This window comes from Ischnura elegans, chromosome 3 (assembly GCF_921293095.1).
Source record: "Ischnura elegans chromosome 3, ioIscEleg1.1, whole genome shotgun sequence".
NCBI lineage: Eukaryota > Metazoa > Arthropoda > Insecta > Odonata > Coenagrionidae > Ischnura > Ischnura elegans.
In genome coordinates, this window is record NC_060248.1 from 41,020,166 (window position 1) to 41,034,749 (window position 14,584).

A 14,584-nucleotide genomic window follows, 5' to 3' on the forward strand; every position below is an offset into this window, starting at 1 on the left:
TGTAAATTTTGGGACTGTTAACTTGGGGACTGTGAAGATATTAATCATCCTAATTTAGCTTTATATTACTTTGCATTTATGCGGGCTGGAATAGGAAGAGACTTGGTTTTACACTAGGCACAATGATATTTTAACCTCTAACTGTTGTTTATTTTACTCAATAGTTAGGTCTTAAGGGAAGACAATTAGTTGCAACAGTTCCTTAGGCAAAACTTCGAATTGTTTTAACTCTATAAAGAGAGTAATTTTATTCATTTTCGGTCAGCTTCTTAGATTTCTGTCCACCCTCTTTTATGCTCTCCTAAGAATTAAAAGTTCTAATTCTGTATCATTTATAAGAATCAATGCACAAAATACTTGAATGCCAAAAGATGGTTTCAATAACAATAATGGCCTTTAGTAATTGTAATTTTAAATATAGTTATTTACTCTGTAATTTAAAATCTTCCTGCCAGTCTTTGTCCCTCTCGATTGCCTTCTTTATTTCAATGCTTTAAGATACATAGTTTATACTCTTGGGGTGATTTACTCGCTTTCTTTCATTTTTTTAAAGATAAATTACCAAGCTAATCTATTTTTTTGATGAAGCTGGGGAAAAAAATGAACAAACCAACATATTTCTGCCTTCAATTCTCACTCGATACAAACGTGAGCGCAAAATACTCCGTCGGTGCGACACCAAATTTCCAGAATTCCGTTATGTATCTTCATCATAAGCTTCCTTCCCTTTCTGCCCCGTCTTGTTTTTATACTCAGCTTACGAGGGTCCACGTCTTCGACCTCGCTGACCCATCCCCCCTCTTTCTCATGTTTTTCTCCGTGGCATCACAGTCTCCCAAGTCATTTACCTCCGTTTCCTTTACGCTCTGGAAATGTTTTCAACGGCCCGCGAGAGCGATGATATTTTTACTAAAGGCACTACGTGTACGTGTGTTTGCCCTTGGTTAATTTAGCACTCAAATATGCTGGGATGGATCCCACTGCTGCGGGCTTCAATTAAACCGTGAATGCTAAATGCCAAGCAAGCGGCAAATGTTTTTCATGTATCAACGGTCAACTTCAATCGGGGGGTCGTTCGATTATTCAACCTATCAATCTGATCGTTCAAGAACAACATCCTGAGAATATTTCACAACCATTCCCGGTATCTCCGGGATCTATCGCGTAAAACTCATTACGTAACTCTAACTACCACCTTACAACCTTACATGCCTACGCGAAATCGGGAATAGGGATCGGGTTGGTGTAGTGGCTATAGTGTTGGCTTCCCACCCGGTGGGCTCGGGTTCGAATCCCGGCGGAGGCAGAGAATTTTCAGAGACTGCCCGATCCCTGCTTGAATGTTGTGTGGAGGACATTTCAAGCGCAACACTCCGTCCGTCGGATGGGACGTAAAGCCCTGGTCCCCTTTGCGCATTTCGTTAAGAGCAGGCTAATGTCGACGCCGGGTTTCTCTCCACCCTTCCTTACCTACCCTACTCTCATGGCGCAAATGACCTCAGCTGTCGGTCGCCTCCTCCAAATACCATACCATGCGAAAGGATTACGGGTAACAGAACTTCTCAATGGAAATACCAGATAGCGCTCAACAACCTGTTTTAGCCACGAAAATCTTGATTTCCCTTACTTTTAAACTCTTCTTCAATAGAGTTCAATTAATCTTATTTTAATGTCAATGTGCTTGGTTTAATTAAATTAAATTTTCTCTCCCATTATATTTGGCATCCATAGAGCCCACGATCATTCGTCATCCTTTATCTGAATGGCCTGAGAATACTAACAAGCCTTAAGCTAGGGACATTGAAAAATATTTGAGTGACAAGAGATAAAAATTGTATATTGATAGACGAGATTATCGTACAACTAGCACCTGATGGTCGTCTCACTCGTAATCGGCGATAGGAAGAGTATTAGAAATATTTTGCGTTAGAATTTCAGAGAAAGATAGTAAAAGTTCTCAACCCACATACGCTGTTTAGAGAAGGCGATTTTCACTGAAATAGACGCATTATCCGAAGAAGTTCGATCTGGAATAAGGACCATCCTACTTCAGACAAAATCAATGGCAGTCAGAAGGGAGTTTCGGAACTTAATCCAAACGCAAAATGGGTCTGAAAATACATAATATTAGCAATTAAATATAAAATCATTCTGTGAATATTGCATAACATTTTCTTTTCACAGGCATTGAATCCACCAACTATAGGGTTTTATAAATTATTTTTACTGACGCGCAATGTCTGTGAAAGAAACTGTTCTTGGCACTCACCTATCCTAACTGAACAATATTTTTTTAAAGCTACTGTGAGCGAAGTACAAAAAGGTCAAGTAAGCAACAAAGCCAAGAGGTATAATACTTACCGTGCAGACCTCAGTACTATATATCTGTACCCCAGTGATGGCCATTTTCAATAATTTTGTGTCATTTCTTAACAACCAGCCTTTGAGGCGAGTTAGGTATCATTTTAAAGACTGAATATTGCTTTTGATTTCGTGTGTTCATTTAGAGGTTAGAATTATAGGTTCAATACCTCGTTAAAAAAAATGGCTAACTACAATTTCTCATAAGACGCATGGAGTCATATTACGCCCGTAGCAAAAATAGACGGATTTAACGTGGGAGAACAATACGCCCATAAAGTGATAAAATAAATAATGGCGCGTTAATTCAGCCTTTTACTTGAAGGCAAGGGGTTGGATAGCGCACTGTTTTAGGGAATATGAGGTGTCGAATAAATGAGGAGGGCAGAAATAGCGACAGCGTGTACATCGCCGCGACAACTGATACGCGAGGGCGTCAAGAATCAAACAGAGGGGAGGGTTAGAAGGAGGCGTGGGGGTGCAGGGGGGTGGAAGGGGGCGTGTCCCCTTGCCGAGGTCACCTTGCTCCCATCCCTCCGCGCATGGCTGATTTCTGTGATTCGAATTTCATGTGATTGTCAGCATGTGACTGTTTGTCCCAGGGGAAATCAGCACCCCGGAATGACATTGCGAGGAGTACGGCTGCGGAATGGATACTTGCAGTAGTAAATCGAGATGGAACATATCCCGCGTGTTTCTTTACGGAGTTGACGCAGAACAATCGAGTATTGATTTTGAGAAAGTGAATCGTGCCAAGTGATAACGGTTGGTGGTGAATTTGCTGGAATTAACTCTCTCAATATACTCCGCACTCGTTGCTATTGGATGTGATAGAGAAGGGTTTTAAACTATGAACGGGAGGTAAAGATCTTAGCAATATTCTGATTAAGGGATGTTTCATGGATAATGAATTATTAACACTTTTTTCAATTTACGATATTTGGTAACACAAGTAAACCTCACACAGCATGTTCTGACGTAAAGGAAATAACACTTTGCAATGAATGCCTCCCGAAAGTCTTCAGTTTGGTTTTTTTGCTTCCTTTTAATAAAATACCTACCTTTTTCATCAAACACATTTTTATTCCAAAATTTTTCCAGCTTGAACACGGAAATGTTTCAGAAATTGTCTTCACTTGCAATGATGAACATGGTTTTTTCTCTATATTGTTCAATAAATTGTTTATTCCGGACTGAAATTTCGCTTTTTTTCTAACATGATATAACAGTATGCTTTTGATATGTCTTTTCTACCTCGTGCGTTTTTTTTTCCTCATCAATCCTGGATTCCTTGTGGCTTCTCATCGTCTGGGAACAACATATTAGCACACAAAAAACGCATTTAAATCCAGGGTAAAAGAATGAAACTGGCCTATTGTTTTCCTCCATGTAGCCACATTTGTTACAAAATCATTGCCTGACTAATATTAACTTGAGTGCGTGGACGTATCATACACCCAGGGGAGGGGGAGACGGCAAGTTTTAATTAATTTCTAACACAACAAAATTGACAAAAAAAAACATTCTTCGTGAAAGTCCTCTAATTGTGTGTGAAGTTAAGGACTTCATGAAAAGGACTGTACTATAAGACTCATGACGCAATGAAGGAAGAGTAATCAGAACCGTCTCTTAATGTTTGTTCCCCCGAGGGCTTTCTCTTCGCCTCGGGGGAAAGTGGCAGTCACTCTAGATGCATGTATTCATTCTTCAGTTCCGGGCCCGACTCAGACATTCAAGTGGTGGAGGGGATGATAAGTGGATGGAAGTGGTAATGGAAGTAATTCCCCTTTTTACAAGGCTTCCCTCTCGCGTATGTGGCGTAAGGCAGTTAATTGCGTAGTGGGGGATACCTGGGGAAGGCGAGCTGGTGACCCATAGAGGAAGGTTAGGGCGTAAAACGGTCGGGAATGGCACCGATCGGGCTTCACCGCCGCCGGCACATGTCGCCGCCGACGTCTGAAGTTTTGGAGGACACCGGCAACGTAGGTATCGCTCACACTTCCGGTTCCATCGGGAAGGCGTACAAGTGCTAATGCGCTTGAGATCTCTCCGAAGAGGCGTTGCGGAAGAGATATCCCGCTCAAGTGACACGCGTCTCGCATCCTTCAGGAATTGAGCAGATCTCACCGACAAAAAGTGAAGAAATTTCACGATAATTTTGAAAAGTACTCTTCTCACAGCATTTCCACGACTAGAAACTAGATGTATAGGGGTTACCGTGCGATTTTTTCCGGAAATACTTTTGTGGAAGTTTTATCAAAAACCTTGGTTATTTTTTGGGTTGTTATCGAGATGCAGAAGGAAGTATAATTTTAATTGTTACGATATATATAATCATAATTTAATTTTCATTGTTATGGCATTATTATTACCGGCGTTTGTTAGAATGAGATGCGTATGGGGTGGTGCCTCCGAGGACAAAACATTTAAAAAAAAATTATACTCAGAGTTTCGATATTGATTTATTAAGTCTATATGAAATGTCTCAAAAAAGGTATCCACAACCATATCGCATGCTGTACCGAGAATTAAATATTCATTAATCAACTTTCAACGATTATAAATGAAAATATCTAATTTCAAGCATTAATATTGTGGTATGAATAAATAGTACAGCATCAAAAAAAACGGAAGTTACAGGGAATAGGAATGAATAATGTGACAGGAAATTTAAACGAAGAATTTCAGCGTGGATACTCGATTCAATAATACAATAAACAGGTTCCTCTAAGACTTTCTAAGCGGAAATAAGCGCGGAAAACATATTCTTTTTTTCCTATCGCTGAGAAAGCTTCCTTTTCTCCGTAGTTATGCATTGAAATGCATTCAAATTAATCTTAGGTGTAAAGGTCTAGGCAGTTTATTTCATTTCTAATTGGAAATGAGAGTTTATTAAAACCTTCTTAGTCCATGTAATGCTAGCACTGAAGTAGGTGAGGGAGAAAGGGGCCTTTCATTAAATTTTTGCAGATTAACATCAGTTTCTAGTCACTATTAATTCGACTGTTAATGTAAGAAAGCTCGCAAGAAAAGCTATTCGAGTAAAAATAAAGCACCTGACTAAAATCTAGCGACTTTTTTTATTAAAATTATCAATTTTGGTTGCCACTTTTATGCTATGTAGCAATAAATGTTAAGAAAATGGGGATATGTACAGCAAAAACCAAAGTTTCGGTCAAAAGATTTTATTTTACAATGCCTGCTTAAAATATCATACGCTATTCCAAATTAAGATAATTCTTACTATTAAGCTCGTATTTGCTAAACTGTGACAATTATCACCTAAACGGCATTAGGTTGGCCAAGGGTTAGTTAAAAATTATGGAAAAGGTTGTAAACCTACTTCCTTAAAAACGAAATAGATATCTCATTTGTATCCATCCCATTTATAACGAGTTCACATCAAGTCGATAGGTAATTAAAGCTCTTAAAATAATTATTTTAATAAAAAGTGTAAGTTCTTTTCTGATATAGCGCAAATACATGCATGTTCCTGCAGCATTTCATTGAACTCGTGAAAAATTAAAACAATATGGAATATCACTTTTAAATATAATACAGATTTATAGAATGTACCTTTAGCATTTAACACAGAATATAGTATTTGAATTATTTTGTAATTTACTATCTTTCTTTTTTACTTTCAGAATCCCGAAAGGAAACGGTGATAGGCGGAACCACGTCCTATTGAGGGAAAAGCCTCTTATTTTCCAATATGATGACGAAGGAATTCCCGAAAGTGCATAACATTTTACATACTCACAAAATACTTCCCCAATTAGCCACAAAACTGCAGCCCTGATTTCAGGGTTGCTTCTTTGACAGACTTATAAGAAAGGACCTTAACAGGCATCAAATAATTTATAAAATCCTCTGAAAAGAGCATCACTTCGCTCTAGTGTTATCAGTTCGAAGTTCTGCCTCCAAGATGAAGGAAACACCAAATAAGGAACCCGTCACGGGAACAATTAGTCGCAATACTGGAGGGACTACCGCGGCTGTTTCAGAGCCTAAGTCGGCCTGCATTGAGGCCAACCTCTTGGGGAGAAGCCCTGTGTCTGGTGTGGTCGATGCTTCCGGATTAGCCGGACTAGTGAGGACATTACTTCTGCTAAGGCCCGTCCCCACATCAAACAGTGCCACTAATCAGCCGAAGGCTTCCAACAATTCGGCGACCCAATCCTCTTACCTATTGAGGATCGGGTCAAGGGGACTGCATGTTCATTCCAGCAAGCAGCGAGATGAAGGTTTTGAATCCGACACGGATTCAACCCGTTCAGGAGGTGAGGAGCGCTTGGCGCCAAGCGGTCCAGCTAGTCCGGCCGCCGACGAAGCCTCCAGCAGCGCAAACAGCAGCGCGTCTTCGGACACGGAGGACCCCGAGTCCCCGACAGTCAGCGGCGCCTTCCCGTTCCGGCAAAGGCGGAGAAGGAGGAAAGGTGACTCGGCGGAAGAGACCAGTGCGGCGGGAGACGAGGTGGACGTGAGGTTGCGGAAGGAAGTGGGCTGCGAGGACGAGCTGCGAGAGCTGTACGCAGTGTCGGACGTGGCCTTCTGCCACGCTGACCCCGCCTTCCCTCGGGTCGCCGTGTGGGTGGTGAAGCGCGGCCAACCGCAGGGGACGACCCAGGCGAACGGACGCAAGGTTGTAACAGGTTCCGCGGGTGGACTGGAAGCCGTGGTGTTCGAGTGCAAGAACGAGGAGAGCGCGAGAAAGTTGGTGGATTCCTACAACGAACTGAGCCTCAGGGTGAAATTAGAACAGTTTAAGAACCTAAGGAGGAAGGAGACTGCGGGTCCAGCGCACTCGCAGGCGACCGCGACGCTAGGAAGGCGGCCGAATGTGGGGGCTTCCTCCGCGGAGGGTGCCGGTAGGTACAATCTGGTCCAGCGAGTGGACGGGGATGGGGTCACGCACATAGAAGTCGCAGGGTTGACTAGGAAAGGTGCTCCTTCTTCATCGCCGTCGGAATCTGAGCCCTCTAGTATCATAAGCATCAGTACGCCGGACGTTGGTGACATCCTTCAGTCGCAGTCCAGTGCTGTCCCTAACAAATCCCGCTTGTTGCGTGAGATAGAGGGAGTGATCATAAGATCCGACGTCGATCAAAATGGTACCGCTGCCAAGAAGGAGGCAACCTTGAGGCAACGGCAACCCGCTATTCTAGTCGCTGCACCAACTGGAACAGCTAAGGCTGGCCCTGCAGGCAAAGATGGAGAGTTAAGGAAGGTGTGGCGCAGCAGCGATGCTTCCACGACGTCGAAAGATAACTTTTCCGAGGACACGCCGCCACAAAGGCCGGAGAGGCGACGTTACCTCAGGAAGACTAACAAGGATGGAAGCTCACAAGACGAGGTAGACCGATGCCAGCAGTTCCAGTCGCAACACGGGGGCGAGAAAAACGGTAGCTTACATCCCCATGGGTTTAAGACTGGGACGACGGAGACGGCAGGAAGAGTACTCAGGGGCCAGTACATAAGGGTATCCGTCGACCGACCAGCCGTAAATATTCCCCTCACTCAGTCACCTCCAAATCCTCCACCCCCCTCGCAATATAATTGGGTTCTGGTCAACATCGGAGACTACAACAACAACTCAGGTTCCCCTTCACTCGGTAGCTCCTCCCTAGGATCCGGAAGCAGTAAAAGTTCTTCAACTCCATCCGTATTTTCCACGTCGACTTGGTCCGGAAATAAAAATAGGCTCCGAAGTGTGAGTAGAGATCGTATGGGCCCACTTTCTTCGTCCACAACCTTCGCTCAGCAACAGCAGTGGGACGAGGCGGCCAGGAGGAGGAGGAGTCGAAGCAAGAGTCCTCCGAGAACGCAACCAATGGCGCACCGTTACATCGACGTAGCATCCACCTCCTTGAGGTTAGGTGGACTATCACGAAGATGGGGAGACGAGTACGGTGGCAGCTGGGGAAGCAGCGGAACGCTTTCCTTCGTAGGCGACAGCGACAGGCAAAAGTTGTCGACTTTTGGCACCGCGTCTTCAACTAACACGTCTTCATGTCTTAAGTCAGTCATTAAGAAAAATAAGAGGTTTGGGGAGTGCTCGGAACCAAAAAAAGTCACATTCAGTGCTTTCGCCACTGTGCAGGTAGTTGATTGAAATGAGTCCCTCATTCTGGTGTGCTGCATTGAAAGGCTTAAGAAGAACTTACATTATCTGCAATAAAATGAAAGGTGATGTGTATCAAAGTTGAATGAAGAAAAAATTGTGCAAAATATCTCATCTTATCATAAGTGTTACTAGACCCACTACTGTGTCTAGCTAATGAAAGTTGAGGGTTCTTTTTTTAAATGTACCTCTCCTGCGTGTTTAACACCACAAGACTGATACCCACAGCCTAAACAATCACCCCCAGTTATTATTTGCTCAAACTGTTAGCACTTGAGGCGGAAGCTACGCTTGTTCCTAATGACCTGGAATTTATTTTGGTAGCGCAATGAGTAGGTTAGAACGGGCAGCCTCATAAAAAATTGTTTGTTCTTCACTATTTGTGGACGCTTATACAGCTATTGAGTAAGACTGCGTGTATTATTATCAACCACTTGTGTGTTTTCACACAGTAGCCAGCTGCTGGGGAATCCATGTGAGAATCCATTGGGTTATTTTTACCCCACACCGCCATACGTGAATTTTCATTGAGCATTCTCAGCTAGTGCCATAGCCATATTTGTGATGACTGTCTTGAAAAAAAAATATAAAGCATAAGGGATAGTAAAATGATTAAGAGCTATGACTTATTCTGTTCCAAAAATATTAGTTTCTTATAAATATCGAAGAGCATTACAACATGAGGAGAAAACATGTTACAGTAATCATGAGCGTAAAATTTGAGCACATCATAATTCCAAAATACGAAAGCGTTGCAATTTTTGAAGTACTGATTGGGGCGTAATATCCTAGCACAGGTTACATTTTCTCTTTGCTGTAATCAGCCACATCAAAAGCTAAAGGTATCAATTAGAAGTTCGTACTTGATACATATATCACTTAGTGACAGCAGCGAGATCCACAGAAGTACACTTACCCAAGCTAACGCATTCAAAATGCTCATAACAGACTCAAATTATTACACAGCTTAGTATTAAAGCCAGCAAGTTATAATCGGTTCCAGGAAATTCTTGCTTCTATTTCACAAATATATGAATTGTCTCACAGTAAAACTTTCTATTGACGGTGTGAGACGTGGATTTCATGTAATAACCTAATTCTATAAAAATATATCATGTGAGTAAAATATTATTGTTTATCATATTTCTGGAAATGACTAGTATATTTAAGTGGATGTGTCAGGCAAAAATCTGAGAAGTTACCAACTTTGATTAGAACGTATTCATGCTCCTCGTGAATCCAAACCCGCAATTCTTTAGAGTGAAAAAATAGAAAAAATGAAAAAAAGATATTTTATTGTATTTCTGTACCCAAGAAGAGTGGATGACGCCTATTTTGTTTTTCACAAATTTTGGATTTCCTTATGGAATTTTTTTGTGTCCCGCGCATCTTGTGGCCTGACGAATGCGTGTTAGCAGAAGCTGTGAATTTTTTCTTAGAGCTACGGCGCCTAAGGGTACCCTCAGGCTGCCTGGTAGACACGAAACTACGAAAGCTGGTTATCGTGGTAAACACGCCAGCAACGATCCCAATAGGGTCGCAGGAGCATTGATTCACGTTTACCTAATCAGAGACAGAAAACATGCATAAATCATGCGTGGAAAACAAATTTCCAAGCAGACACAATATAGTCATCGGTGTTGTCACCTTGTACTGTGTATTTTACTTCAATATGTTTTTGGAAATGTGTTACTCTATTCTTAATCCCATTATAAAATGCTGATATGGGTATAAGTATGTCTAAAAATATATATTCGGTTGGACGGCTCCATGAAGTTAATTGCTGTCCATCAGGGTTGACCTACGACGTCGCAGCATTATTAGTACCATCAGTTCCTTGGCGCTGACTATTGGATGACTCCTGTGAACACCTAATAACCACTCTTTCCCAATCCATGTATTATGTGTCAAATAAATTGTACATATTTAATTTCCAGTTGTTAGAACCAATTGGTAATAAACTATATGATGTATTACACAAATTAGTTTTATTTAAAAACGGAACAATTACTGAAACTGCACAAGGAAACTCCACATCTCATTTACATATAAAATTTCACCATCATGAAATTGATATTAAAGCACTGGTTTTGATAATTTTTCATCCAAAGATAAATCAAGATAAGGAAGAATCAAGAATCGGACAAAAGATAAAATATAAATGTGAGTCGAGGGAGGAAACCAACTATGGAATGAAGAAGGGTAGAAAGGAGACATTACTAAAAGAAAAGACGACGGCAGAATCTGCGAAAAATGAAAGCAATAGGTAAGTGGGGAATGGGATAAGAGGTAAGTACTCGGAATGTCGAGGATGGAAGATAATTTACAATGGAGGGCTAGGAAAAATGGTTGTGGGGAGAATGATACTATTGGAGAAAACCTTTAAGTAAAAGTAAGATTAAAATGTTTCATGAAGATCAAAATTGAAATTAAGCATTGTAAAGTAGTCTTTGGTAGAATTACTGCAAACAATGCATTTTAAAGCTTGTCAAATTTTTAGATGGGATTGTAATAGTAAACTGTACTTATCTCCAATACACAGATATCTGATAACACCTTACATGATTTGGACCTGGAACGATATTGTTCTATCTTGAATCGCAAACTCTCTTTGGAAGGAAAATATCAACGAACAAATAGATAAATATTTACATTTTAAATCAGTATATAAATTTTTGCGTTTAATTTTTTGTTTTTAGTATTACTTCATTGGTATTATTAGTTTAGGTCCTTAAGTGGGAGATGTTTCAGGCATATGTTGCCAGATTAGTTCATGTGAATCCCAGATTTTTTTTATTTCACGTTAGCTTCCTCAAGAAATAAATGAGCAAAATAAAAGGGCTATCAGAAAGGTTTGCGAGTAGCCATGCATACGCCGAACAACTGGCGTAATAAGCACGAAAACATTTATTACCCAATCGTGGACAAAAAATTCTTCAATATAGCTATTCTTTCGGTAGTTTGAATAAATAGGCGCAGAATAATTCAATAAAACGCTTCGTAATTTCCTACCTAATGCTTCTACATTCCACTGGTTGAATATAATATACCTCCTTAACAGGAGACTTAATTCACCAAAGAAAGAGCTTCCATCTCTTTATGATCCGAGTAATCGGCAGAAGTAAAATCAGTAGAATGGCGTTCATCCTGCAAACCGGTAGACGGCAATAAAGAAACGAAAAAAAGTATCAAGCACTACATTGATTCATAACAAAACGGAATTTCTCACCATTATTCTGTTCCATGACTGCAGATGAAGAGTACTGTTATTTTGATGCATCGAAAAAATCTAGCTTTCCTCATCCTCTCTAGAGCGTACCCAGGATCAAAACTTGGGGTAGGGGGAGGCAAGCCACGGTCGTTCAATTTGTAACATTTTACATTTGAGCATGGGAAAGGTGAATGAAACCAACATTGTAAGACAATTATAACAGCGCTTTATTAGTTTTTAACATTATTCATTTTAAAACAATAAAGTCACATGTCTTAAACTAATATTAAATAAAAATTGTTAAAAACTTTCGATGCAATCCAGTCTGATTTTCCTTAAAGATTTAAGCGATTTTTGTTTCAAGGGGGGGCAGCTGCCCCCTCCTGCCTCTCGCTGGGAACGCCCATGCATCCTCTTCCGAATATTTAATTCATCATGAAGTCCCAATTCCACTAATCTATACATCTCAATTCGTGTCAATTATACCCCCCTTCCTTTCCGCTGAAGGCATCAGAAAGAATAACACTTAGAACGACGGGAGAAAAAGCATGGGAAACCCAGAACATTGAATTATGAGGAAAAATCCTTGGGGTAGTCCAAACGAGCAGATCGTTAAACTCGCAAAACAAAGCCTTAACGGAATTTCATGGTCACGGCCTAGCTGCACCAGTTGGATGCAGAAGGGGGATAACAGCGCAGATGCCGGGGCGGTCCCCGAGCGCAAGGTCACGCGCGGCTGGCCAAAGGAATTGGTCGGATTGGCGGTGCCCGCTGGCTCACTCCCGCAGGCACTGCAGCGTCGGCTCCCTTGCAGGTGTCCACCGACGGGGAAAAGATAGTGAGCGCGGTGAAAGAGGGCTATGACAGAGCGGTGGGAAGGAAGCAAAGGCGATTATTACCTCGCGGCACGGAGTGGATCCGAGAGCAAGGCATCAGAAAGTGCGGCTGGAAAAAAATACATGCCCTTCTCCGCGCTCCGTGGAAACGCAGATGCTCGCGCGGAAGCAAGAGATCTCGACGAAGCGTTTTATGATATTACCGATTTCAAATTACTTCCTCAAAGGTATTCAATACCACAACTGCAAAGTACTTGAATTTTACGGTTAGGAATCGTTCAAGAGACTATCGTACGTCATTTTTAATCTCAAATTGAAGACATTTAATGTTGCGCGAATTTGACGAAATTTGGCACACACATCAGAAAGTTTTGAATGCTTTGTTTGATTTCAACTAAATTTTATGATTTTGAACCTTTGATCCCGTAACACGAGCTCAAACGCAAAATTTTAAATATCGTCTTACGGGGTTTCAATGCTAAGGCCCATATCGTCAGTCGCTCCTTCAGATCTCGTCTTCACTTAGGATTCCTTCGGCGGCCTCCTTCGCGAAGGACGCGATTACGTTCGAGAGACGATCCTCAGTGAAGCTCTTCTTTATCTTCCGACTTAAGCTGGTCTTTTGGATCATTTTCGTCGCTCATGGAATGTCCGGTTCTGAGATCCGTTCATCCAGTCAAACAAAGACAAAGCATAACTCACCTAGCGTCACATGGGCCACAAAATATGCCGAAATGGAGCGAATGGGTAACGCGGAAAGAGTTTTTCTGTTTAATTTGGTAATCAAACATATGGATATTCAAGAAAATAAGAAAACGGACGCAGTGACAGTTTGCATTGGAATCAGAAATTAAATTCACCGAAAATTCATAGATAATTCATACTTCAAATATACAACAGACCGAAGCGTGGGAAAAAAGCAACAAGTTTCCTCAGTTAGATGATTAGTAAATATCAACTATAGTCTTTAGTAGTCGAAACGTACACCTAAACAATCCAGCATTAACGTAAGCCAACATGACGATTAAATAATTCCTGGCGTGTAGGTAATATAATGCAAAAAGTTGTTTGCCAACGTGTCGTTTTATTTTAAAGCCATCATTCCCTTTCCGAATAAAATTCCACTGGATTTTGGCAATTCCTCAAGTATTGCCGAGATAAGTAATCGTACGCGGAAAAAAGGTTTAGTTAGAACTATCGAATTCTGATGAAATTTATCAAACTTTTCGGTCGTCATATGGCTCATTGAAAAATTTAGTAACAATTACCAAACCAGTTTGATAAATTATATCAAACTGGTTTGGTAATTGATACCGAAATGGCCACAGCAGTTCGATAAAAACTATCAAAATCAAAAGATAATAAAACCGACGGAGCGTGCACAGTGCGCGTGAAAGAGTTTCAATCCAGAAAACACTATTCTGATTTAAAATCATAAAATTAATAGTTTAACGTAAGTTTATGCAAAAGAAATACAAAAAAAAACTAAAAACAATTCACCTTCAAGCAGTATCGAACGTGGGCCTTCCGCGTAGAAGCGGCGGGCGCTAACGACTGGGCTAAGTCGGTTTCAATATTGATGCCAAACACAAAGGCAATTATATTTTATTAATGTAAATAATCAAATTTACCTTTGCGTTGAAATGTGAATAAGAAGTTACTAAACTTTCCCTTTCTAAGCTTAAGAGGAATACTTGATGCACACAATTGCATTACGTAGTTACTCCATATCCATTTCTAGTGCAGATGCGCAAGAAAACTTTATTTGTAGGCTTTTTACATCGATGTAGAGATGATTTTTACGTGCTGGGTGATGGGATATGACGACTTTTATCACATGTCATTCAACATGATCGCGAATGATTATGCCTCAGGAATACCTCTAATTAAGGTTTTTATGTGTCGAAATACACAAACATCTCCTTACAGCTTTAATATCCATGATAATACGCTGTTCAATCATTGCCTTTGATGCACCGGCCAACGGATAACATTGCAATGTAAAGCAGAAATAAACAGAAAAATGAACGTAAACAAAATTAAAACGTTATC

At 40.9% G+C, this 14,584-nt stretch overlaps 1 protein-coding gene across 3 annotated transcripts in view; it reads left to right on the forward strand.

Moving 5' to 3' along the window:
* The window catches only part of LOC124155687, a 98,609-nt gene extending 88,146 nt beyond the window's left edge, over positions 1-10,463 (forward strand). For all 3 annotated transcript variants that reach the window (XM_046529714.1, XM_046529715.1, XM_046529716.1), the window contains one exon: positions 6,009-10,463. In XM_046529714.1, coding sequence (XP_046385670.1) covers positions 6,290-8,476 — 2,187 coding nt within the window. In that variant the 5' untranslated portion in view covers positions 6,009-6,289 and the 3' untranslated portion in view covers positions 8,477-10,463. The remainder of the gene's footprint in view (positions 1-6,008) is intronic.
* Positions 10,464-14,584: the final 4,121 nt, after the last annotated feature.